Source organism: Molothrus aeneus, chromosome 5 (assembly GCF_037042795.1).
Source record: "Molothrus aeneus isolate 106 chromosome 5, BPBGC_Maene_1.0, whole genome shotgun sequence".
Lineage (NCBI taxonomy): Eukaryota > Metazoa > Chordata > Aves > Passeriformes > Icteridae > Molothrus > Molothrus aeneus.
Window position 1 is genome coordinate 37,510,097 of NC_089650.1, and position 25,723 is coordinate 37,535,819.

The window sequence follows — 25,723 nt, forward strand, 5'->3', positions numbered from 1 at the left end:
CATATGTTCGTTTTTCTACCATTCTAGGATGTATCCTGTGTTATCCTTACTGTGGTAAGTAAACAGTACTTGAGGACAATACCCCCTTATCACAGCATTTCAGTAATGAAGAGTGCATGAGGGACTGATGAATTCCTCCTCTTGGAGGAGCTCTCTGCTGTGTAGATGACTATGATGTTGATGCTTTGATTAAGAATATATTTGAACTTTACCACATCAACAATACTGTATGCAAAAAAACACCACCTCAACTTTTATGTGATTTTTATTATCATGGCACCTTAGTGGAGTGGCAGAAACAGCAGAAAGTAAAAGGAGCTGCAATTCACAGCCCTGTCCATAAATTTGAAATAGGCAGTGCTTTGGACATGAAGAGCTGGGATGAAGGTGGTGCCTAGACTTTATGCTGACCTGTAGTGTAAGGGAGCAGTGTTCAGATGAACGAAACAAATCACATCTGTCATTCTAAATTAGACCACATGTAATCTTGAGGTTCTTTGATTGTAGTGAGATCTAGGTTATGCTTTCTTATTACAAAGTATTTTACAACAGTATAGCCTCATTCCTGTCCCTTGCAAAATTGTTTCTTTCTAAATCTGTATTAGTCCACCCACATCCGACTTGCAAGGCAGCCCCAGTAACAGCTGTTTCTGCATAGCTGGGAGAAGGTGCAAGATTAAAATAAATGGAGGGGAAGGAAAGACAGGAAAGACTCTTTCCCCATGCTGCTGCCAAATATGCTGTCATGCAAAGGTGGGTATCATTTAAGGCAATCTTAAATGATTACCTAAGGACTGGTAGGTGAATTTCTCTCCACACAAAAAGTTGAGCTTATCAAGAGTATGGCTCCTCGGTATTTTCCAGATATTTTGGAGCTTGTGATGCCCAGGGCTTCTCTGCCTCCAGCCCTGGGTTAATGCCCTAAGTGATAGGGTACTCCACCATTTCCAGTACTATACAGGAAACTTTTTAGAGGACTGTGAAGAACCAGGCAGTGAACATAGAGGCTAGATCAGATGAACTGCAGCTGATCCCACTTGTGTCTGTCATCCTCGAGGACCTCTGTGCTGGCGCTGTTTCCTAGGCTGGCACAGGCAGGAAAAGCCTGAGTTGTCCCATCTGCCAGCATGGATGGACTTTATCTAGCAGGTATGGAAGTGGACTTCACATTTATTCCTGGATGTCAAATTGAGGTCCTTTGTCTCATTCCTAGCAAAAAAAAAAGGTCTGTTACAAAGTATCAGGTGCTGTCTTGTGTAGAATTTTGATCTTTCAGAGTGGTAGGTCTATCATCTATACAAATGCTCTTCTTCTACAGCCTGTGATGGCTGTAAGGTAAGAAAGATTGTAAGTTCAGCCTTTCTTATTCCATTTTTTTTCTTCGGCATTTTTTTTTTTATGAGGTTAAGGAAAAGAAAAAAACATGCTGGGGATGTGTGGTAAAAATAAGCATCTCTTCTTTCAACCAGAGTTGTACTGACACTATGGGTATTTCTGTGTTTCAGAAAGAATGTTACCTCTGGGAAAGCTATCTGTGTTTCACCTGCTGCCTCTGTGGCACCAATCACCTCTCTCACAACTGCTTAACACTGAGCATCTCTTTTCCTTTCCTTTCTCCCCCTCTTGCTTCTCCAGGACACAGATGGGATCAACCTGTACTACTGGTCCTTGTTTGATGGACATGCTGGCTCAGGGGCAGCTGTGGTCGCTTCCAAACTGCTGCAGCACCACATCCTGGAACAGCTGCAGGAGATTGTGGACATCCTGAAGAACACAGCCGTCCTCCCACCCACCTGCCTGGGAGAGGAGCCCGACAACCCATCCAGCAACAGCAGGACACTGACTCGGGCGGCCTCCCTGCGCGGCGGTGTGGGAGCCCCGGGCTCGCCCAGCACACCTCCAACACGCTTCTTCACGGAGAAGAAGATCCCACATGAGTGCCTGGTTATTGGGGCCATAGAAAGTGCATTCAAGGAAATGGTATGTATGTCTCAGGGCTCTGAAGTCCTTGTTGTTTACATTGAGTCACATCACCTGGAGATCATGAAGATTTCGATTTTTTTTTCTTTTTCTTTCATTGCTTTAACAACATCTCAGTGTGAACAGAACTGTTTAAGAGCCTCAACAGCCTACCAGGTACACCCCTGGGAGGCTGGAGCTGTATCTTAACTCCCAGGTAGTACTGTGGAAATGGTTATGAATGACTTGAATTTTCAATGTATAATACTCTTCTTTTTAATTTTCTTCTCCCCTCCTTTTGTAAGATAAAGATCAGTATTGCCTTACAGTGCAGATTTCAGCACTGGCAGTTGTTACCAGGCTGAGTATGTGGGCACGCACTTGCTAAAGCCTCATTGCTCTACCAGAGCAGCAGCAAAGGCTGCTTGGTCCACTGACCCCTAGTTCACATTGGTGTTGGAGTAGTGTCTGTAGAGTGTCTGCAGCTCTTCACTGAGGCAGATTTTGTGGGTGAGTGGGGCATGAAGTTCATTCCTACCATCTCTCTGACTTGTGTATAGCCTGAACAACTGTCAGAAAATCATGACCCTATGGGAACAGAATATCCATCTATTTCCCTATGGAAGCTGGTTTTTCCTCTTCTGTAGTTGATGTAGTTCCTCCACAACTTCCCCCTTCACTTCTCCACATTACTGAAAGTCATTCTTGTCAGGCAGAGCAAAGGTTTGGCCTGCCAGTAAGTACATGTGGATCAGGTTTTGGGAGGTCTGGTAGTGTTGTGGGTTTTTTTTTAATTTTGTTGCTGTAGTTTCCGAAAAGCCTCTTATTTGAAAAGGAGGAGTGTGAGCTATTCAGTGTTTCCCATTGGTTTTATTTGTTGTCTGAAAAGACATATCTGATCATTGTTTTTCTTGATGTATGTGAATTTCGTCCAGTACATGCATTTAATTAGAGACTACAGTTGTTGTTACACGTAGTACTTCACTTTGAGTTCTGAATAACAATTATCTTTTGCTGGATTGTTCTTTCTTCCCAAGGAAGTGCAGGCAAGCAGACCCACCAGCTGGGTTTGGACTTGCAGGTGGGTAGGTCCAGGAGCAGCATTCACAGCCATGGCTTAGGCATACTTCAGTGGGGGTTGTGTGGGTGGGTGGGTTGTGCACTGTGGGTAGTGGGCTCAGTTTCTGCTAGATGAAAAGAAAGAGGAGGATGCATGAAAATCTGACAGTTTAGCACACCTTTTCAGAAAGGGAGGATGAGATTGCTCCCTTCTTTGTTGAGAAATGAGGGAGAAGATGACCATGCCCATCCACTGCACCCTAGTGTGTTCAGAGCATGCTTAAGAAGAATACCAATTTCATGCTTCAGTTGGTGTAATTCTGAGGCCAGAAGCGTGCCAGGCTCTGAGAGCCTGATGTGATTCTCTCCTGTTGAAACTGTTTCCAAGTGTGGGTAAGATGAGAAGTGGAGTTTTGTGGGACTGGGCAATGAAAGTAACAGAGTGTAGAAGGGCTGTTTCTCTACCTCTCTTAGGAGAGCAGCGTGTGTGTTACCCATCACTGCCTTCCTGAATATGTCTGAGTGAACAGGGCTGTTATTGCACTGCTTTATTTTGACTTCACATCTCTGGTAGGTGTTCACACAGAAGACCATCTCAGCTTATGCTCAGAGATCTGGTTGTGAGGGCTTTTGTGGGTAGAGTATGACAAATACAGAAACACTGGATAACTCACTACAGTTATGGTCTTCAGGTATTCCTTGTACAGCTCAGTAATCTGTTCTCTCTGTTTCTAAACAGAACATTTTCCTCACTGCATCTTTGATCACATGCTACATATCAAGTATCTTAATTCCCACGTGCTTTGTATTAGAGGGCTGAACTTCATCATTGTCTTTGATAAACAAATGACTACTCCAATGCAATGTAATTTCAGCATTAAGTTTTACAGGAAATCTTATAAAAACGGCCAGCTTAAGGAAAGCAGTAGATAATTAAATTGTATCTACTTTAAGCTCTGAGGGGAATTTTGCACTTATACTTGGTTTAGGCAAAAGAGTGTTTTCTTTCATCTGTGTAAGGGAGCAATTCATAAAATCAGCATTTCTGTGTCTCATCTGTGCTTGCAGTGCTTGATCTTCCCCCTGCCTCTGTTTAACTTCCTGCTAGCTTATACTCCTTTTAGTCTTTGCAAGAAGACTTTGGGCCTCTTCCACAGCACATTGTTTAATCAGCCCTTGTTTGTACTGGAACATGATAGATGTTGTTGAGTTAGGTCAGGGCAGTCAAGATGTTCAGTGTGTACAAGGGTTTTGTGCCAGCAGAGTGTATCAGTTTAGCTGGCATTTGAGGAAAGCTCACGTTTCCTGCACATGCTGGCAGACTTCTTGGTGGTTTTTCCTGAATCACCAATTGCTGCAAAGGATTCTTGTGAACAGAGTGAAAGTAACAAGTAGACAAAGATACTGTTTTTTAAAGAGTCTGACCTGACAGGTTTATCTAATGATGGCTTTGTCCCCTTTTCCTAAGAGCATTTTTTTCCCCCCATTTCCATTATATTTTTCCCCAACTTGCTTTTGAATTCTAGTTAAGGTCTCCCCGTTTTTTCCTCAAGTCTCAACTAAATGCAATTCATGGCTTTTAAAAGGCTTTTAAAAATTATTTTTCCTTTATTTGATGTGGGGTTTTTTTGACAGTTCTTGTCCAACAGCTACACGCAGTAAAACGCTGTGGAAAGCTGACACAGATCATCATTGCCTAACTTAGACATTTAGCAATTAAATTGTCTCCATTTTGAAATACATCTAAATGATATTTTCTGTGTTGAAACTGGAATTAGGAAGTTTGTGCTGTGTTTTCAGATAATTTAATGCTCTGTCTAAAATACAGCAAATGTCAGTAATTGTCAGTATCACAATTGTTCCAGTTAAAAGGAAATAAATAAGCTTAAGTTCTGAAGGTGTCATAAAAGTCAAATCCTCTAATTTTCATCTGTTGAGTTTAAAGATGTGCATTTATAGATTCAATTCAAAGGAGCCAGGAGAGCAGTTCCATATTGGATAGAAACATCAAATTATTGTCCTTTCCCTGTATTTAACCTAGTATATATGTGTGATGCTGTATGTATTTGCAAGAAAGGTTAAGAGGAGAGAGCACTTTTTCTACTTTGAACCCTATTTAATTTTAAATGGGAAGAAATGGCACAGAATTAGTCTGTATGATTTATTGGGAGGTATACATCTACATTCATTGAATCATGATTTTCTTTTTTTATTGAGGTTTTTTTTTTTACTTAGATGAAATCTAGACAGGTGCTTTTTCTAGATTGGTGCCATTTTAATTAATTGAACAGTCTTGAGAGAATGGCATGTGTTGTACAGTTCACTTTTTTGAAAGTTTCCTCTCATTATATAGCCAGTAGAATTGAGAGTTTAAATAGAATTACAGGCATTTGATGTAAAGCATGCTAAGGAGTTAGTTTTATGTTTATGCCTTCTGAAACTTTTTTTTAAACCAGATATCTAATACTGTGTGTGTAAAGCTGCCTTCTGTCATAGCAAGGTTGAGATCCTGGAGGAAAGGCTGCTGCTCTGAGGATAAATACAGGTGAAAAGAGGGTGGGAAGAGTGTGGCCAGCAGGTTGAGGAAGGTGATGCTCCCTCTCTCCTTGGCCCTAGTGAGGCCACACCTGAAGTGCTGTGTCCAGTTCTGGGCTCCTCAGACTGGAGAGGGTCCAGCACAGGGCAGTGTGATAGATAAGTAATGCAAAACTGTGAAAAATGAGTAGCTGTTTCTCACAGCAGCAAAGAGGATTGAGGGACTGGGACATCTCTCTGTGAGGAGAGGTTGAGGCAGCTGTGCTGTTTAGTCTGGAGAAGACTGAGAGGGGATGGCATTAATGTGCATAAATATCTGAAAGGCGGGTGTCAAGAGGATGGTGCCAGACTCTTTTCAGTGCTGCCCAGCTGCAGGATGAGGATAAATGGCCATAAACTAAACCACAGTTCCACCTGCACCGGAGGAAGCACTTCTTCACGCTGAGGGTGGCAGGGCACTGGAACAGGCTGCCCAGGGAGGCCATGGGGTGTCCGTCTCTGCAGCCATTCCAAACCCTCCCGGTTCCCGTGGCCGGCCCTGCCTTGGCCTGCGGCTCGAGCGATGCTCATGGAGGTGCCGCTGCGCGCAGCCTCCGCCAGGTGGCAGCAGCGGTCCGCGCCGGGCCCGAGGAGGCGGCCCCGGCCTCGCCCCGGCCCAAGGCGCTCCCGCCGCTGCCGGGCCCGGTGTGGAGAGCCGCTCTGCTCGCCCTCACCTGCTCGGTTCGTCGCGGTGCCTTCCGCAGCCTGCGGTTCGCCCTCCCGCATCCCGCACCAGGGAAGGGAGAGCGGGCCTGGGGCAGCCCTTGGGAGCAGCTGCCACCCGCTGCAGCACGTGTCCCGGCACGAATGGCAGGGCTCCGGCTAAATTAACTGCTCCTGCCGGGAAAAATAACAAACTAAACAAACAAACCCCACCCGAACCAAAAGCACCACCACCAACAAAAGATACACTACCTGGAAAATGAGGAAAGCTTTGTATACACTCTGTCTAGAATGAGTCCCTTTACACTCATAAAGGCTTTAGAGGCGTTTTGGGGCTTCTGCCCACGTTTGTACTACGTTCCCAGCACCACTGTTACAATGTATTTCATTAAACGCCAATGTCTCTGCATTAGAACGAATTGGTGGCATTGGTGAGCTTAGTTCTTTTGCTTTATTTTTCTCCCCCACATCTTGTTGAGCTGTTAGGAAGCCTTGCCTTCTTTCCTTGCTGTTGAAAAAGAAAATGTCAAGCAAAGTATGCAATATTGAAACATGCATAGCACTCAATGTACTCTGACAAGTCATGGTACTAAATTGAAGTTCTAGATGGGAGAACCCACAACAGCAATGATTTGAGAAAACTCAGTACACAGATGTAGCTTAAGTCAAGGATGTTCTGAAAAAGAGGCTCTAAGGATTATCCATGTTCTCTCCTATAATAGATGCTTCTGAAATCTGCTTATTGGAAGAAATACATTTTAATTTAGACATTCCAGCACTTGCAAAGTATATGTATGACAGAGCTGAAACCAGGTGAGGAATTGCACATTGTTTGAAGGTCTTGGAGGATATTCTGAACTGTGGAAATGAAGGTTTCTTAAAATTCCTGGCAGTGCTTGGAAAATCTGTAGTATTTGTAAGTTTAAATTATTTTGATGGTTAGAAATGTCAGATTCCTTTGAACTTTCTTTTCAGCTTAATTTTAAAAAATACAGAAGCCATGGGGAGGAGAATCAGCTTTTCTATGGCAAGATTAGATAAAGAGGCATTTATAACAGACCCATGTCTGTGACCAAAGGTTCTGCAAGATATGATTTATAGCTTCGAGGTGTTTTCCTCCTGGTCCTTACCACCCATCCCTCTCACCAAAAAGTTGGTGAATGCAGTAGAACCCATGTCCCTGTGGCAGCCACGTGCAGTTTGCACACACAGCTGAGGATAGCCTGCTGGGACAGCACCTCAGCACTGTGTTCATGGCACAAATGGGATGTGTGTGCATTGGCCAGTGAGGAGTCAGCGAGTTATTTGTGACAGACACCTCTGCCCACTGGCTCAGGACAGTGCTCAAGTGCTGCTGAGAATCCCTGCTGCTGCACCACGTCAGCTCCCTCCCCTCAAATCAAATTTGCACCTGTCACAGTTTTTATTTATTGTAGTGTTTTTCTTCAGATAAATTTAGCTCTAAAATAAAGCTCCAAATTTCATACCCCAAGGCATGAACAATTTGAGCTGTTTGTTCCTTGGTGCAGATATGAAAATGGCTGAAGTATAGATCAGACCAACAAATATTCATTAAAAATACCACATAAAAGTAGGCAGGGTTTAGCTGGAAAAGATCTGCCAGTACTTGTAATAGTGATGTTAAATGATGCTCCCTATTTGAATCCAATATTATAAGAACAGACCAGTTTGAAATGGACACAGGAGAGAAGGGTAATTTGTAGTGTGTTACTACCTGAAGCTAAACTACAGATGGCAGAATTAATTTGTTTACATACGCTTCAGTGTTTGTTTAAAACATATGAATGAAAGTAGCTCATTTACTTACTTGCTGCGTGTTCTGCAAGCTTCCTTGGTGCATTGTATGTGTATTTATATATATACATGTGTGTGTGTTTGTGTGTTTGGTTTTTTTCTTTCCAGGACTTTGACTGTTGGTGCAAAGTATAATTTGCATTCTCCACTTCTGTTAAGCAGAAGGACTCTTTTAATATATAATGTTTCTTGCACTCAGAATCAGTCTAGTTTCCACTCATTCCCTGTGTTTCTGAAGGGTAGCCTTGTGGCACAACTGCATCTTGCTGTTGTTTTTTAGCTGTATACCCCACAATCCTAGCATTCCTCTTGGGAAGTAGGTAGTTATTCATGTTGTAGCTGGGTCTCATTAGTTATCTGCTGTCTATGTAAAGCACTCTCCAATTATACCATCAGGTACCTGTTGCTAAGCTTCCTTTATCTTTGCCTTCATTGTGATTTTGCTGTAGCAAATTCTCTTGCATCTGTGAGAGGTGCTGTTTATTCCTTAATACCTGATGTTTTACAGTCTCCTGACCTGATTTTCCTCAAACATCTTTGTATAAGTAATAGGAACTTCTCAACTTTCTGTTCTTCTCCTAGCTCATAGCTGCAAGAAAAGGCAGACAGCATGACATACAGTTTAATAAAGACTCTATTGTATTTTTGGTTTCTACAGGAGACTTCATTTTCTCAAGCACTAATTGCAATGCTGTCTTTATAAGCCTTGTTCTCTTCTCCCCCAGGATTTGCAGATAGAGCGAGAGAGGACCGTGTATAACATTTCTGGCGGCTGCACAGCCCTGGTGGTGGTGTATTTATTGGGGAAGCTTTATGTGGCAAACGCTGGGGATAGCAGGTAAGTGTGTTGTCTCCCCATCTAATCCTTCACCCCAAACTGCCCAGGCCTGGTGTTACTGAGTCCCTTAAAGCAGGCAGCATCACAAGAAGATTCTGTTTCTTGGCTGGACACTTAGCACTTCTCACAGAAGTGAATGCAAGTGCCAGGGATAGCGTTCCAGTATCTTGAGCAGTGGTTGCAGTCAGGGAAACTGATAGCACTTCTGGTCCTGCAGCAGTTTCTGAATGACTTGATGTTTGCAGAGAAGTGGAAAGGTGCTAAAAAGCCATTGAAACAGAAGAGGTGTTGGGTGTGTAGTAGAATTGTGTGTTGAACACTGACAAGGTGATTGTATCTGGAACAGCTGGTAGGGCTACATTTGTTCCACGGAAAGTCCTTTGGCTCCTGTTGCCAGGCCTAGTCTTGATAGGCCATTTGGCTTCCAGATTTTCACGTAATTGAAGGTAGTGATCAAATAGCTGCTACTCTTGCCCCAGGGGAGGAGGAGAGGGAAACAGGCTAATCGCAGTATAAGTTTTTTGCCTTGTCCTCTTCTAGCTCAAGTACTTGTCCAATTCTCAGAACTGAATGCTGCTGCTCAGGAGCTGTTGCTTTACTTTATTTTGAAGTTGGGTTCTTGAAGAATCATGATAAGGAGCATTTTCTTTGTTTTCTGATGTTGCTAAAGATAGGAACATACTGGAAATCTCACTTGCATTCTTTTCCCCTCTCTAACCTGCCCTTACCACCATTGGAGAGAGATAATGAGGCTCTTCTTGCAAGACTTCAGACTTCACATGTTTCTTTTGGCAGTGCACTGCATAAACAGGGCAGGGAGAAGAGTTCACATGCGATACTAACTGCTCATGTATTCTGTTCATTAATAGCTGAGTAATTAACATCTGCAAGGGTATTGAACCATGTTGTCTTGATGCCTAAAGAGGCTACCTGGAACAGAGGGTAGACAGTGTTAAAGGAGTAAAGTAGGTATTTATTAAAAGGCCTTTAAAGGATACACCTTGGGCAGTACAAGAGCCTGGCTGTGGCTCCACCCAAGATGGATGACTGGTCATGATTTTTCACACTTTAAGTTTTGGTCCATTTACAAATTGGGGTTAATTGTCCAATTGCAGCTTCAGGTTATGAAGTCCCATCCTCCCAGTTTGCTCTCCTCAATTCACTGTCGTTTCCACTTTTTGGGGCTGAAACTTTAATGGTATCCTTGGTTCTCAGGCTGGAAAAGGATTGTTTTGTCTAACTAAACTGTGAAGAGAACTTGCTAACACTTTATATGAAATTCAGAGTTACATACTAATGCAGTTCAGAGTCTGAAAAATATGAAAGTTAAAACTTAAGTCATCAGTCTTTAGGTGAAGACTGCTATGTTTGTGTTTAAGGTTTGTGCATACACAGTTCATGTTTGTAGTGTGTACACGCACATACTTACAGAGACAACACTCAAGGGTTTTGTAGTTTAAACCTAAGATTTTTATTGCCTCTTTCTGCTTTACACTGTGTAGGAAGGCAGATAAATCCTTTGTGCATAAAATTCCTGTTCTTTTCATGTTGGTGATTGTTTTTAAGATGCTAAATTTGCTGTATGTGTTGCAAGTTGTTCACTCAGTTTCTATTGACAAGTGTCATATTTGAATTTCCTTTTTGTATCAAATGTCAAGTGAGTCTTTACAGGGTAGCTGCAAACATGTTTGAGGTGATCACCTATCTGGTCAGCAGAGCTACTAGCTGAAATACATTATATTTCTTCTGCCATTAAATGAGAAATAATCATGTTTTCCTGTGCTATTGCACTTGAAGTACAGTTGAGCCTCTTTCTCTGAGTTGGCTCTCTCTTAAAAGTGTTCTGTGTAAAACTGGGCATGCAGGACTTACATCTGAGTAGCCAAGATCTTTGTTCTTAAATGACTGGAATTGGCTGCTTCCAGTTCCCTCAGGATTCCTTCTGTGCTCCGTGAGAGCAGCCTCAGCTCCGCTGCAGCCTCTGATACCCAAGTACAAGACACTGCTGTTGGCGGTGATCTGGAGTTGGTGACAGAGTATTGATGTCACTGTAGTTAAACATACTAAGTCTTCAACAAGTTTTGCATGTTCACTAAGTCTACCCAGAACATCTGTTCAGAAAAAGAAGGAGCGCAGGAAGCAAAAAGGAAACCATCAGGAAGATTGGGTGTTGTTTGAACCAGGATTCAAATTCTTGTTCCTAGCATCTTGTTGGTAGTAAAGTCCCTCCAGATTCAAAATAGTTTGGTTTTGCACTTCCCAAATGGATCTCACAGAAAGTCTCTCGTATGCTGAGGAGAATTGTTTCAAAATGTTTCATTTGCAGCTAAGTCCATTCCTAGACTTTCCTTGCTCAAAAGAAATTTTAAAACTTTAAAGTGTAGATCAGTTGGTTTGGGTCTCTCTCCCACCAAATCCCTTCTTTCCCACTTACAGGGAAAAAAACCAGCTGTTGCAAAACATCCGGGTTGTTGTCATGACAAAAATGACATTTTAGGGCTAGACAAGCCACTCTGAGGTCGTCTGCCCCCTGCCACAGTGCACAGTGCATATTTTGAAGAGCCCAGTTATGTAGTCAAGAAATTTTTCTTGTGTTAGTTGGGAAAAATAAGTTTCTTTTTGCTGTCTCATGCCTCGTATAGTCAACTTTGTTGTTTCTACAGATAAAAGGGAGGGCATTGAGAAGTACAGTAAGGAAACTACTTCAAGAAATGGTGATCTGCTCTCGAGAAGAAGGGTGGGTTTGCTTCTACTCTCAAACAGGGGACTTCATCTTGTTGCTGTTGGAACTAGATGATGAAATCCTTAGTTTTTTATTTCTCTGAGTTCACCTACTCATTTGTGCCTTTCCCCTCTCCTCATTCTCCTTCGTCCCTCTCTGCTACCCCACTGGAAAAAGCCTGCAAATAAATCAAGTTTCCCACAGATAGGAGTCTGTGACAGAAGGTTTTGTGTGGGAAATAAACATTTTGGGTTCATGCAAACCTAACCAAAGGTTAGGCTTTATAATTTCAGGGAACTTCAAAACAGCAGAAGCTTTTAAGGTGGGGTTTTGAACAGCTTCTGCTGTCAGAGGACCAAGGTATGTGCAACAAACTGTTACTATCACAATGAGACTAAGGAAACGTTAAGTGTGAGACTTGAATAATAATGTACTGTGTGGTGCCAGCTATACCTCAGACTTATGTCTGTGGTATTCAGTTTATCCACCAAAGCTTCTCAAATCTAATCATTTCATGCCACGTACCCTGGCAGTGTTGTATAGCAGCTGTCCTTTTGTAGTTGATGTGTAATTACATCATGAAAAGACTTTAATTACCATATTACTAAATTACCAGCCAGCAATCCTTTCAGGTTCAGCCCTAGCTCACTTCTGTATGGACTATTAGGCTTCTCCAAGCTGAACACTTTTGGTTGGTGTAAAAGGGAGGAAAAATTGTGCTAATTGTAGGTTTTGTTATGAACTATTATTGAGCTTGATGTTATGGCATCACTAATGTCAATGATATAATTAAACTTCTGCTAACGATGCAATCACAGTTCTGTAATAATTACATGTTAACTGCACATGATACCAGAACCCTACTAAAAATGAGGTGATGTATTCAGAGCCTGATAAAAACAACTTGGAAGGAACTGCTTTCATTCTCTAATGGCTTGTCTGATCATTCTTGGACTCTGCCATAAATATACCTACTTTTACAGTCAAAATTCATATCTGAATATCGGCCAAAGCTTTTTCTAATGTTTCTTTCATTCTCTTTCATCTTTTCAGTGATTAGCATTGTCCATGCAGGGTTATCTGATTAGGGACTGATAGTGCTATAGTCAGCTATCCAATATATAGTGCTTTTTTTGGTGAGCATCAAGGCACTGTGTTTTGCTTACCAGCATGACATATTTGCTATGAAAACTAGGCCATTGGAATAGCTGCTTTTTATTTATTTTCTTTTTAAAATATGGAGTAGCAAATCTTCTCTGGTCATGGTTTTAAACAGTGTTGTTCAATTCTATATTGCTAAAGTGACTTTTACGTCTAAACTGCCATGGCACGCCTTGTTAATCTCAGTTCTTTTTAGTTTTATGCTCTTTATTAGGATGTTGTTTTATAGCTACTGATGAAGCAGTTGTTAAGCAGGGACTTAATGTTTTTACTGATTACTGCCCAATTATTGGATAGCCTCATGCAACATAACATTTGCCCAATATCACTGCAATGACTGTAATGCAATATGATCATATTAACCACGTTTGGCACAGGCATTGTTCTGGCTTTTGTGTTGTCTGGAAGTGCCTGCTAGGAGACTGCAGGCACTTCCGTTTTGTGCTGTGCTTGGAGACACGTAGGGAAGCTGTGCCTTTATCATTATACAAGAAGCAGAACATCACAAGTTGATTTGACTTTTCCATACACCCTGAAACCCTCACTAAATCTGCAAATGGGTTCTTGGGCTTTCCTGATTTATTGGCAGAACATGGCATGAAAGCAAAGAGCCTGATGTTTCAAAGGCTTCAGAGACTTGCAGGGTCACTGAATTTTTTGCTTTGCTTCATCAGCTCTTTATTATCATCTTTTTGCCTCCTTGCTTTTGCTCCCCAGGATTTATGTTTTCAGGGCATATTCACACTCTACTTGAACATACCTCCTCATGTCCAGAATAGATTTTCTCCTCCTTTTTCCATGTGTAAAATTACGGCTAAGGCATTTTGGCTTATTAAATGGTAGGAGCTCATTGAGTGAATATTTTTGTGATGGTTTTGTGTGGGTGCAGGTGAACTAACTTCATTGGTACTTCAAGAGACCAGGTGTGGGAGAGTGTGTTCATAAGAGTCTTCTCCCAGTGTAATAAAATAGTGAATTGAAAATTGAATTTGTTTACCATTTCAATTCTTTTTGGATTTGCTGCTTGTGTTGAAGCTTACTACATTTATACTTCCTCTTCTTTGTCATGGTGCTTGTCAGCTGCTTCCCTCATGGTTAGTTCTCATTATAGGAAGTCAGATTTGGGTTTTAATTTGCTTTTATGAAGTAAATGAGAGTGGCATGGAAACAGCCACATATCTGCTGACTGGCAGTGTAGCTTAAATAGAGTTTCTGAGAAGTCAGAATTGATGATTCTGAGCCATTTTTGTGGTTCATGGTATCTGACCTCTTCCTCAAGGCAGTCCAGCAGGGTCGTTTTTGCCAGAAGTGCTAACACTGTAAGGATGAAAACTAAAAAGTGTTCTAATACATTGCTGTTATAACATTAGTTTACTTTAGTCCTTGGTTTACTGTCTAGGAAGCTTTATTTTTCTGGGTTTTGTAACTACTCATCTCCTAAGCTAAATGGTGTGTATTTTCCCTGTTTCCTGTGAGTAGTCTCAGGCCTAAGCCTTCTCTGTCTCCTTATATCTGTGTCTGCATGAACAATAACTGTGCTTCATACTAGAGACTTAGAGGTCTCTAGAGGAAAGACTAACTTAGTTACTAAGCTTCTACAGTCTGCAGTATTTTGAAAAGCATTCTTTTTCCTGTTTTCTCCTAAAGAAGGGGCAGAGAAAGTTGCAAGACTGAAGAACACACTGGGGCCATGCAATCGGTAGGGCTTTCTCTTCATTCTCTGAAGTTCTCATTCCTCCAAATTCTCAGAAGATGCCCTCCCATAGGCAAGAGCAACACTTATGGATTGCAGTTTGTCCAATCTATGGTACATCCCCCTATAGGTTATTATTAGTTCTCTGACAGAATCAGTTGAAAATAAAAAATGTTTAATCATTTCAGGGCAACAGATAACAGAAGTCTGGTTTGCTTACAGGTCTGTATAGTGAGGAGAGACTGAATTCAAAGCAAGGCAAGTCTCTGCCATGTACATTCTCCTTCCCTGCAGTTTGATAAGTGGAGAGGTCAGATCCTGACTAGCCCAAAATATTGGAAAAGATTAGCCATGTTCAGGAGACATGGCCGTGTCCTCTCTCTCTGTTCCTCCTGTCTCTTTTTGTTAGAAGCATGATCTGCAGGCCTGCAGGAAACCCTTCTCTCCTTTTCCTGCCTGGTCTCCTTCCAGGGAGAAGCAGGAACACAAGATTCATTAGAATAACAGTCTCAGGTACTGCAGGATTTTGTGCTGGGTAAAGCTTTTGAAGGCACTTCAAGAAACACGGTGAGGTGTGAAGAGAAGGTGTTGGATCAGAAAACAGTCATTTCACTCAAAGGACAGTGCTATGGAAGAACATTTTCTAGTTATCCAGTGAATGACAAGTTCCAGGTTACTGGCATGTCATATCTAGCACTGACTTGGCAGAAATTATTAATTTGGTAGTAAATGTTTGCAGGCTTTGAAGACAAAACAAATGACCAACTTCTTTTCCAAGCTCTTGTTTTTCCTGGGAGAACATATGCCTTAGCAATACCTATGGCAATTAGCGAGGTATTGAAGCCATTGTAAACATTTTCAGAGAGGGGTACATTCAGTTAAATCTTTGATCCTTATCACACAGGCATTATCTTATGTTCCAGATAATGAGGAAGGAGAAAATTTTTGGCTATTCGAGTAATACCAGTAAATTGTAAAGCCACAGTTCATTGGTATTGGTTTCCAGAAATAAAGAATTTTATTAACTTTAATTCTCATGGGTTTTCAGCCTTTAAAAATAAAAAGAAAGAAAAAATCTCCAACAAACTCCAAACAAACTGTCTTTTAAATCTGTGCCTTTGTAGCTGACCACAGAGACATGCAAGTTCTTCACTGCAGTGTTGCAGGGCCAGGACCAAGGCATGAAAAGCAGACTGAGTACCTTGGTTCTCTAGCTCCCATCTGTACTGAGGGAGGAGGAGCAGAGGGAGCACCCAAGGCTTGCTTGGTGTGTTTCAAAGTCTGCTGTGGTCCTTACTATGTTGAAAGCTTTTCAGGTCACCTGAATTCAACAAACTGCAGGCAACCCAGGCTGTTCAGTCTCAGCAGCAGCTATGCAGTGCTGCTTGAGCCATGCTCCTGCGACTTTTGGTGGCGGCTCTGGTCACTTCTGTGTGGGTGAATGGTAAAAATTCACCCATGAGGAGTGAGCAGAGAGCGTGAGTTGCAATCTTTGCTTTTACATCTCAGTCCAGCTTTTTCCAATATCATCCTGCAACTGGTATCGAGTTAAGCAGAAAAGCTGAGATCAAAGTAGATATGCCTTTAGGTGCTAAAGTCATTCTTTTTGTCAATGGAAAGGCAGTGAAGATCAGAGAGGTAAAAAATCCTTGTTGCTTCCATCTTACATGGACAGCCATACCGCAGCCATATTACTGGCAAAATAAACACTGACTTGCACAGCAATGCCTTCATCCACTAAGCCCAGGTTTAGTTGCCATAGTAACTTGTCTTGGAGATGAATGTGATATCCTGGACAGTACGGAAAAATACTTTGATTCCACAGATACTGGTCCTGAGGCTCAGAGCTGGCCACAGAGATGTGACTGCATTTCTGTGTTCATTTCCCTGGCATGGCCTGAGTAATTGGTGGCATGTTGTTCAGCCATGATACAGAAACGTGGTGGTCCGTCATCAGTGCAACCTTGTACTTATCTCTGTTCAGATGAAGAATACACTGAAATCATCAGGGCAAAATGAATCCTAAGAGAGCAGTAAATCCCCAGCCCAAGGGTATTGGAGCCAGCGGTGGGCAGGTTTTGTGTGCTAGCAGTGTCACTATAAACTGGTTTGTAATAGCTTTCTAGCTGCCAGCTGAAGCCCTTTCTGAAAGATTGATGTGTTGAGACATAAACTATCAGGAAAGTAATTAATTACACAGCGTTTTAGTTTAGTTCATTCACGTTTGGGTTAGTACTACTGGAGCTGGAGTAGACATTACTAGAAGTGTATAGGTAAATTTACAAAGTCACTACTTGTTCAATAGCAAAATTTACTTTCCTGGTTAATTAAACAAGAACGTTGCATACAGACAGCCAGTGCCATCACATTAGTGGGAGGGTGGGCATAACAAAAAATATATAATTAGCCCTAAAATAAAACACAGTTAATAAAGTGAACTGCTAATAATTGCTCCATGCTTTGGTTTCATCAGCCAAGCAACACACTTGAGGACCTAAAGAAGAGCAGGGAATTCACTCACAGTAGAGTCTCATGGGAGTGGAACTGCAGCCCACTGAAGAGGCACTGACAGCTAGAAGCATACTGCTCCAGGGGTCAAAAATGATGGAGCAGCGTGTCTTCTCCAAGCTATCTCCTCTGTGGACAGCCTGCAAGCTCAGCATTACATTTAATTTTAAACTGTAGAGTAGTGATGCAGAAACAACTGAGGTAATTTAGTTCCATTGTCGGTGACAGCCAGGTGCTTCTCATTGTTAGATGCAATATAGGGCACACTGCCAACAATAGAAAATCCTTTTAACTGCTGCTTACTAAGTTGTTGTGAATACATGAGATGGAATACCAGATCAGTTCTAAAAATTCTGATTTCTGTTATTCTTGGTGGCAGTAAGAAAAATCCTGACTGACTCAGGTGCTATTGAACATGAGAAGTAAGCCCTTCCATGGAAACCTGTGTTATTCTGCTTACAGAAACAGTTTCTATTTGCCTATTTGTGGTGCTGTATTAAAAATAATACAATTAATTCAGCAAAATCAGACCACCAGCATAGCGGCTTTAGAGTGTTTCAGCAGCCTCGTTGTGTCTAGAGGCCTTCTCCAAAGGAATCACTAAGTAAGCACTAGAAATATAAATATGAATGAGTCAGGCAATTGCAAACAGCATAAAGCTCTGCATGTGTGTGTACAGGAACAGCTCATGTGCTTGCAAGTGCCTCTGAAAGACAACTTTCAGGGGGGTTTTCAGGGTCTGGATTACATAATTTCTTTGTCTGCTTCTTTTCAAAGGCAAGAGGAGGTTCTCATCTTGCCACAGGAGAGGTATGGCATGCTTGGCTCCATGCTGTGGCAAAGGCATGAAGAAAGGACCTTGAAGGAAATTCTTGGGAATGCCCAGTCAGAGTCCTGGTGGAGAAAGGGCTGTGCTTGGCAGTTGCACTGCTGAGATACTAACCCTTGGAGCAGCTGGGGTGGCTGGCAGTCTGCAAAAAGCCTTAGCAGAAGTTTGGGAGTGATCTTCATTGTTCTGGCAGGAAATGCCAGAGTACGCACGTAGGAAATTACTTTTGCAATACTTCACCAAGGCAAGTTCTCACACCTTTTTTTGGCTTGAGGGAGCTGAAGTTCCCCCAAGTGATGAATGAAAGTGTCTGAGCAGCCTGCTATAACCCACAACGTAACATGAAACTACATTGTCATGGGAAGAGCCGCAAGCAGACTGAGTCTACTCCCGCTTAACGTTGACTTTGTTTGGCTGAAAGAAAAATGATCCAGTGTTTCTATCCTGTCACAACATTTCTGTGAACAGGCTCAGGTTTGTGCTCAAAAATACAAAGAAATCAGGGTGGCACAACTGTTAAGTGGCAGTAAATAGAAAATGAGGATAAGAGACCATTTTCACTGGCTCTCCTCCTTCCCTGGTTTCTGGATTGTTTTCTTCTTGATAGTGATGCCAAGTAAGAGTTGAGGCATTACCTTAAGTATTACATGTGGGAGGCACAGAGTCTTCTCCCAGTGTAATAAAATAGTGAATTTTTTCCACTGGTATTGCTGAGGGTTGCTGCTTCCACCTGAGTTTTATGGTGATGGATATGTCATCGCTGGAGCCTGTTTTATTGCCAGCTGAATGTTACATAATAGTTTGTTCCACTATCCCCAGCCTGCCTTAATTCATAAAATTAAGGAAATAGTTTAAAGGCTTTGCACTATACTTCCACGTTATTAGTGAATACATGGGATGGAATATGAGATCAGTTCCATACTTATTGCCAGTGCAGTGAGGTGTTTGTACACCTGGATTCTGAAGAAACTTTGAGAAATGGGATTGGGTGGGACTAAGTGAGAGTAATTCAGTTTGAAGAAGTAAAACCAAGGTGCCAGTGCTGAATGTATTAAAAGTCATCAGTAATCATAATGGCAGTAACTTCCATTTACAGAAGAGAAAAAGATTTCTCATTTTAATTGTGTTATAGTCATTGTCTTTCACTTCTTAGCAATTAGGAAAATGCAAAGAAATAAAAAAGCACAACTGGTTTGAAGCTTAGCAACCATTAGCATTGATCTTCCCTGGTTTGTTTAAATATATGCATTTACTTACCAAAATAAACAAGTACCCATATAGACTGATTTCATAGTTCTAGGATTTACTTTCTTTTTTCCACAGCTATCTTGTGACACACTTAATTAAAATCTACTGCTTAGTTCCCCTTTGAATATAATAAAACCCTGCCTTATTCTTTCTGTCAGTTTAATCCCTCTTTCTTTTTCATTGACAGATTTCTAATACCTTTGCAGACAGGCCAGACACTTCTGCTTCATCTGTACTGAATCCACATGCTTAACACCTTTTGACAAAATGGATGTGGCCTCCCTGTGGCTTGGAATTGATATATACTGTCAAAAAGGGTTTTCTGAATGGTCTTTCTCTGTCACCTTTACCAGATTTTTATCCTGTGTTGTAGAAATGTGCAGTTTAATGTTGCATTTCAAATCATTTTTGCCTGAAAAAGTGTGTAATGGAATCAGGGTGTCCCCTGAATACTCCTAACAGTTGGAGATGTCTCTTTGTTTTGAACAGCAGAATCCCAATAGACCTGTGACAGCAGTGGAATTACACTCTTGACCTTGTTCACTAAAGTGTTGCTTTGTCTGTATGATGAAATGAGAGTAACCAACAAGAGCTTCCTCTGAAATGTATGAGTTTTCTTTGTTAGTTTCTCATAAGAAACAGAAACGGCACTGTGCAATTTTCAGCTGATTGTATTTTTCACAAAAGAAAAAACAAACAAACAAATAAACCCAAAATCCTGCTTGATTCAAGGAGAGCTGGTAGTTGTTAGGCATATTAAAAATGCAAAAGCAGTTGATATATCAATATTTTCCTTAAGCCGGTGTTGTTGCTACACCCTGAGCATCACAGCAGCAGTACAGTGCAGTGGCAGATTTTTATCCTGTTGTTGCTTCATTCTCCATGGATTTTAAATCAAATGTATACTAAGGCACCAAATAAAAATTCTAAGTATTGAATCTGAATATAGAAAAAACCCATATACCTAATGTTCTTTGTGAATTTAGGTGATTGTTATGGACTACACAGTTGTGTCAATCCAAAAGATAAATACACTGTTTTCTGCAGATGCACATGCAGCCTTTTAAGCTCCTGGTGTTTCTTTTCATTTGCCTGTGACTGAGGAGACATAGACAGCTGTAGGATTTGCCATGACTGCCAGTCCTGCCTTGTGCATTGAGCCACTGGCACATCTCTTGCTCTCCATTTACTTATTCATGGTCTGGCTTCTCTCTGGAGCAGAAGAACTCAAGAGGCCAGAAAAGATACAAAATCAGATTTTTGTTTCTTCCATTTTAGGCTACTTCAGCTGTGGATTGGGGAGATTTTTCTCCAAAATATTCTTGTTTACTGTGAATATCCCAGCTCTGGGATAGTGAACATACTTTCATTGACATGCAGAGCACATGAAATGCAATGGCAGGTACAATCTTGTAGTTCCTGTGGGTGAGGAGTTAGCATTCAAAAGAGAGGAAAGGACTCAGGGAAGTCTAGTTTGTTTTTAGAAGAGATCAGAATAAGTGACTTAGTGGCCTCTGTGGCCTCAAGACTTCAGAGCAGTTTCTTACTGTAGACGATGCTGTGTGGAGAGGGCATCAGAGCATGAAGGGCAGTGCACTGAAGAGGCTGCAGATCTGTGACTCCTGATTTCCAATCCTGCCAAAAAAAGCTTTTGTTTTTTTAATTACTATTTCATTGGTGATATAAATTAATCATTGGTATGGGTCTGAAGCAACCTTGTCATCAGAGAATATTTGGTTAGTGTTGACATACTTGTTTCTCTGCAAACATGAATCATCCATCTGCCTTTGGCAGGCTCGCCCTGTGGCTCTGCTATAATGTGTTTCACCAGTGTGGTGGAAATTAAAATGTCACTATTAAACATGGCAAAATCAGATGCTGTCTGGGAACTGCGTCTATTCAAGGAGTTCTTGCTTCCTATGTAGTTATTTCTGACAGTTTAATGGGACAGCTGTATTCTGGCATAAAACAATACGTTCATATATCCTCAATACATGGGGAGTTAAATGCTTTCAGAACACAATTTCCTTGCATACATGAGTGTTTCATGCATGGCAGAAGCAGTAATGCTCATGTAACACCATGTTGCTGCTTAGGCCATTAGGAAGTGTAAAATCAAAATTAATTGTCCTGCAGGACCATATAGAGTGGGTCTCTAAAAGCAGTTGCTGGAGCTGTTTGCAGCTGCTGCATCAGCCAGGCTCCTTCCTCGTGAGCAGTTATTGACTCTGGGCTATTGAATTCAGGGCTCTGGAGGTTGCTCGGTGGAAAAAGCCTTCAGTTGCTGCTTGGCAGCTCTGTCACTGCAAGGTCATGGAAAGGGCACGTCAGTCTCCAAACCCAATTAGGGCCTTATTCGGCACCTTTTCAATCACAGGGGAAAACCCTACTGAGCAGGGTGGCTCCCAGGCCAGGCTTTTTCACCCAGTCTCCTCAGTGAGACAGCCAACAAATGTGTCCCTTTTTGCCACTTGAGCCATCAGAAATACACTTTGCTGTCGTGAAACAGCTAAGCAGTTAGGGCAGAAAGGTAAAGAGTCCAGTACAGGCTTACAAGCTCACCACAGTTGAATTTGGACCAGTGCCTTGTACGTATATGTCTGTGTCCCTCCCTTTACTCATATCTAGAGCTGTCTCATTCCTCAGATCAAATCATTTGACTCTTATGAACAGCTGTAACTTGCAAGTTGAATAAAGTCCAACTGCTGAAAACATTAATGAAAAACATATTACTCTCTTTTACCACGTATCAACAGTATTGCTTTAATTCTGCCCACTCTGAAGATTTTTTTGTGTGTGCTAGGTTGTGCTTTTCATCCCAGGTGGCTGCCAATTCTGGTGAAAATAAGTTGAGCTGTGAAAGGTTGACCCACTCGCCTCTGAATTGCTTTTTATATGATGTGAGTCCCTCAGGGCCAAATTCTACCCACAGAAGTGAGAATGACAGCTATCAAAATATATATGAAGCATGCCAATGTGCACAAAGAAAAAGGTGAACCCCAGACTGGTCTGAGTGGTCTTTAAAATATGGATTTCCTGTGAAATGGTGCTTAAAGGGGAAGCAAAGAATAATAAGAAAATTAACCTGATGTACTAGCAGTTATATCAATGTGTGGTTTTATATTAGCTCTTTCAGACAAGCAAAAGATCAGAAAATCCCTTATGACTTGCTTAAACTAGTGTGTAAAATTTGGTTTAGAGTCTGATCAGCTTCTTTCATCAGTCTAGTCTAGACTATTGCCAGAGTACATACTCTGTATTAAACCTACAGACCCCTTAGGTGGAGGCCTACTCCACCTGAATCAAATAACTTTTTAATAAGTTATATAAAATGTTCACTGTCTGAGTAAATGAATCTCATTCAAAGATGAATACCTTAGAAACTGCAAAAATAAAAGCAAAAGTGTTGTTGCAGAAGAGAGGTGTTAGAATTCTTAATTCATATTTAAATTACTGTCTCAGAAATGCAAAAGAAAAATTTTCAGCAAACTTTTATTATTTTTGATTGGATAGGCATTTTTGTAAGTCTGTACTCAGATTCCCTAAAGAAGGGAAAAATGTGTCAAAAATTAAGCACAAATTTTTTTAGGAAATTAAGCACATGCAACTACCATGTCTATCCTAAGTACACAATATTGGTTTTAATTAAGGGCCAGGGGGAACCTTCAGTATGTAGGATGCATTCTTGCCACCTCTAATTTCTACACAGGATTATTTGCAAGGAAGTGAAGAGCAGTAAGACATGAAGCCCAAGAGCAGTAAATTTGTTCCCTTTCAAAGCAAAGCCATTTGTTTTCCCGTCATTGCCAGAGCTTCTTCCCACATCTGCCATTGTTGTACCATCCTGAACCTGTCTGCTCTTTGCCACATGAATCTCAGGAATGTGAACAGTTCATTTACTCATAGATAATGCTGCTGCCTTTTGCATACTAGCAGTAGTAGATGACAATTTGGAGGCAATTTTAGTCCAATGACCAATCCACAAGACTTGGAAATCTATCCAATGACACTAGTTTTAGAAATTCAGGTTTGTACCTGAGTTGGTTTTCTCAAGATGCCTGTGTTTTGAATTTAGAAGTTTAAGTTTTCAGTCTTTGTGTGCCTACCATATTTGTTGGTTGCATTCCAGTGGCATCAGAACACCTGGCATAGAGGCAATGACAGCAAACGATCAAATGATCAAGGGAAGTAAGCTAGCTCATGCATAGGACATCAGTGGGGTGAAAATATCACAGAAATGGGAACATTTAAAACATAGAGAAACTGGAATCCAAGTGGCAAATACTTCTTTTAGCTACACCAAATTCTGTCTATGTTCAAGAGGAGAGCTGTTTATCCAAACACTGAATTAATCTACTGATGGCTGAGAAACAGTTCCACAGCAGGTATTAAAGTCTTTGGGATGATAGATAGTTTATCAAAAGTGGCAGGCATTGCTCTATTTACAGAGCTGCCTAAATAATGGAAAGATAAAGGAACATAGTTCTGTGAGTGAATACATGAATGCAGAATGTAGTAGAAATATTAAGTGAATTCTTCCCTCCTTCCAGCCAGTGGCATTACACCAGTGAAAGATTGGACCATATTTTGTGTGCAGCATATCAGATTGTTAAGAGGCAACAGGCAGATGTTTGAGAAAATTTTCTCTCTGCAATTTGCAGAACTGTGTATGAAATCTCCTGTCTAATCTACAGTCATACCATTACCTGCCATCTTTCAGCAGGTAACTAGTTAAATTTGTGCTAAATAGGATTTGCTTTGCTATTTCCATTTAATGTTGGAGTAGAAATGTTCTGACATGACATATGACCAATTAATGATTGGAAAGTGCTTGGATGAGTCATTTGAAGCCAGTAGTTTAGACAGTGTCAGCCACAACTGTTATTAAAACCTGCAAAGAGTTGTTCTACAATCAGTGATTCTGCAGCATCTCCTCTGGGTGTCTGCATTTCACTTAATAAAGATACCCTGTAGACATCAATTGAAATAACTCTTGCCTTTGTTGCTTGGATGTTTTTGTGGGCTCTAAAATGAACTCAGTTTATACAAGTATACTTTGTTACCCAGCCTAAAGGATGCAGGGCAGGAATTATCCTGTTCTGCTGACAACCTCAGTAGAAAAGAAATGGCATTATTTGACTGTAATTCTGAAGAGAATAAGAGTGTGACTGTACCCTGTGGTTTTCTGGGGTTTTTTTACTTATTTTTTTCTGTGCTGATGATGTTTTATTACTTTTACAGAGCTATAATAATCCGAAATGGTGAAGTCATTCCAATGTCTTCAGAATTCACTCCAGAGACTGAACGCCAGCGACTTCAGTATCTGGTAAGAGACCTGAGGACCAAATCAAGTGCTGCTGATGACAAGCATTGCCCACTAATGTCAAAGGCTTAGAGAAATGCTGTTGAGTTGCTGTGGCTCAGTGAAGGATGATGTGTCCACTGAACACCAGTGACTGATCATGTATGTCTTTAAGCCATCAGCAGATGTGGAGAAAATCCTGGTGGTGCAAATCTCAATGAAAGGAGTATTACCTCTTCAGCAAAGGCCATCAATTAGTGTGGCTATGCTTGTGTACATTGTTCAGCTGCAGACCCTTCAGCAGCACACTGGTGTTGGATTTTGAGAACTCAGACACAGAGTTAATGAGCCACACGTGTATTTCAATCCATCCCAGTGCTTGCTGCGTGACAGTATGAAATACCACAGACTGCTCATTGTATGTGAGTGATATTGCAGAGTTCAATGAATTTACTCAAACAGTATGCCAGTAGTATCTCCATCAGGAGAAAGATATCCAACTTAGAGGTGATCTCAGTGAACATTAGTAGCTGCAGGATAGGATGGGTGATCAAAGATTAGTTTTATTTACTGTAGCAGCGCCCATAAAGCTGGGACAGGGTGACTAGCTGGGGACACATGGGATGCTTTATTGACCAAGCTGTGTTGGCTGATAAGCTGCCTGAGGAATATAAGTTAAAATGTATAGTGTTATTTTTCATACAAACCATCCTGTTACTTTTTAAGGTTTTCTTCAATGGACAGATCAGTTGGTTGAAGTCAATTAGTTGTTTGTCAGAACGTAATTTCTAACATGGCTGAGAGATTTCCTTTGTGCTTCTTCTGTTTCTTTTAGAAATTTAAGCCTTGGGGTCACTCTCAGCCTTGCCTGACTTAAGGTGGACAGGCCAAGGCTAGCAATGTTCCCAGGTCTTAAGGTGTTTTTTATTTTCAGCCTTGTTTTTCACTGTGGTTTGAAACTAGACAAAATCCCAGTGTTTGAAAGGCGGAGGTGGAAGGTTTTAAAGAAAAAATTGTATTTCCTCAATTGTCACATTTAATTTTTTTTCAGTCAGATTCATTGGCTTGAAGCTGAAAATTTCAGAGAAAATACTGCTTTGGGACTATTCATATTCAGAGAACCAAATGGAAAAGAGGCCTAATAAATATTTACAATTCAGTTACATTTAAAATAATTTGTTTGCCTCTAAAATAAAAGGTATCTTTAGCATCTAGGGAGTCTGCTACTACTGTAGGAAATATGAGATAAAACATTGCCTACAAGGGTTTTTGTTTTCTCTTTTGATGTCCTTTCTGGCTTAAATTTGAAACCAGTTGCTGATCTGAAAAGCATTTCTGCTGTTTCCTGTGGA

General features: G+C 41.2%; 1 protein-coding gene across 1 annotated transcript in view; it reads left to right on the forward strand.

Moving 5' to 3' along the window:
- The window catches only part of PPM1H (protein phosphatase, Mg2+/Mn2+ dependent 1H), a 131,310-nt gene that overhangs the window by 64,725 nt on the left and 40,862 nt on the right, over positions 1-25,723 (forward strand). Inside the window, exons 3-5 of the mRNA XM_066550185.1 lie at positions 1,636-1,980; positions 8,796-8,908; positions 24,311-24,395. Of these exons, the coding sequence (XP_066406282.1) occupies positions 1,636-1,980; positions 8,796-8,908; positions 24,311-24,395 (543 nt within the window). The remainder of the gene's footprint in view (positions 1-1,635; positions 1,981-8,795; positions 8,909-24,310; positions 24,396-25,723) is intronic.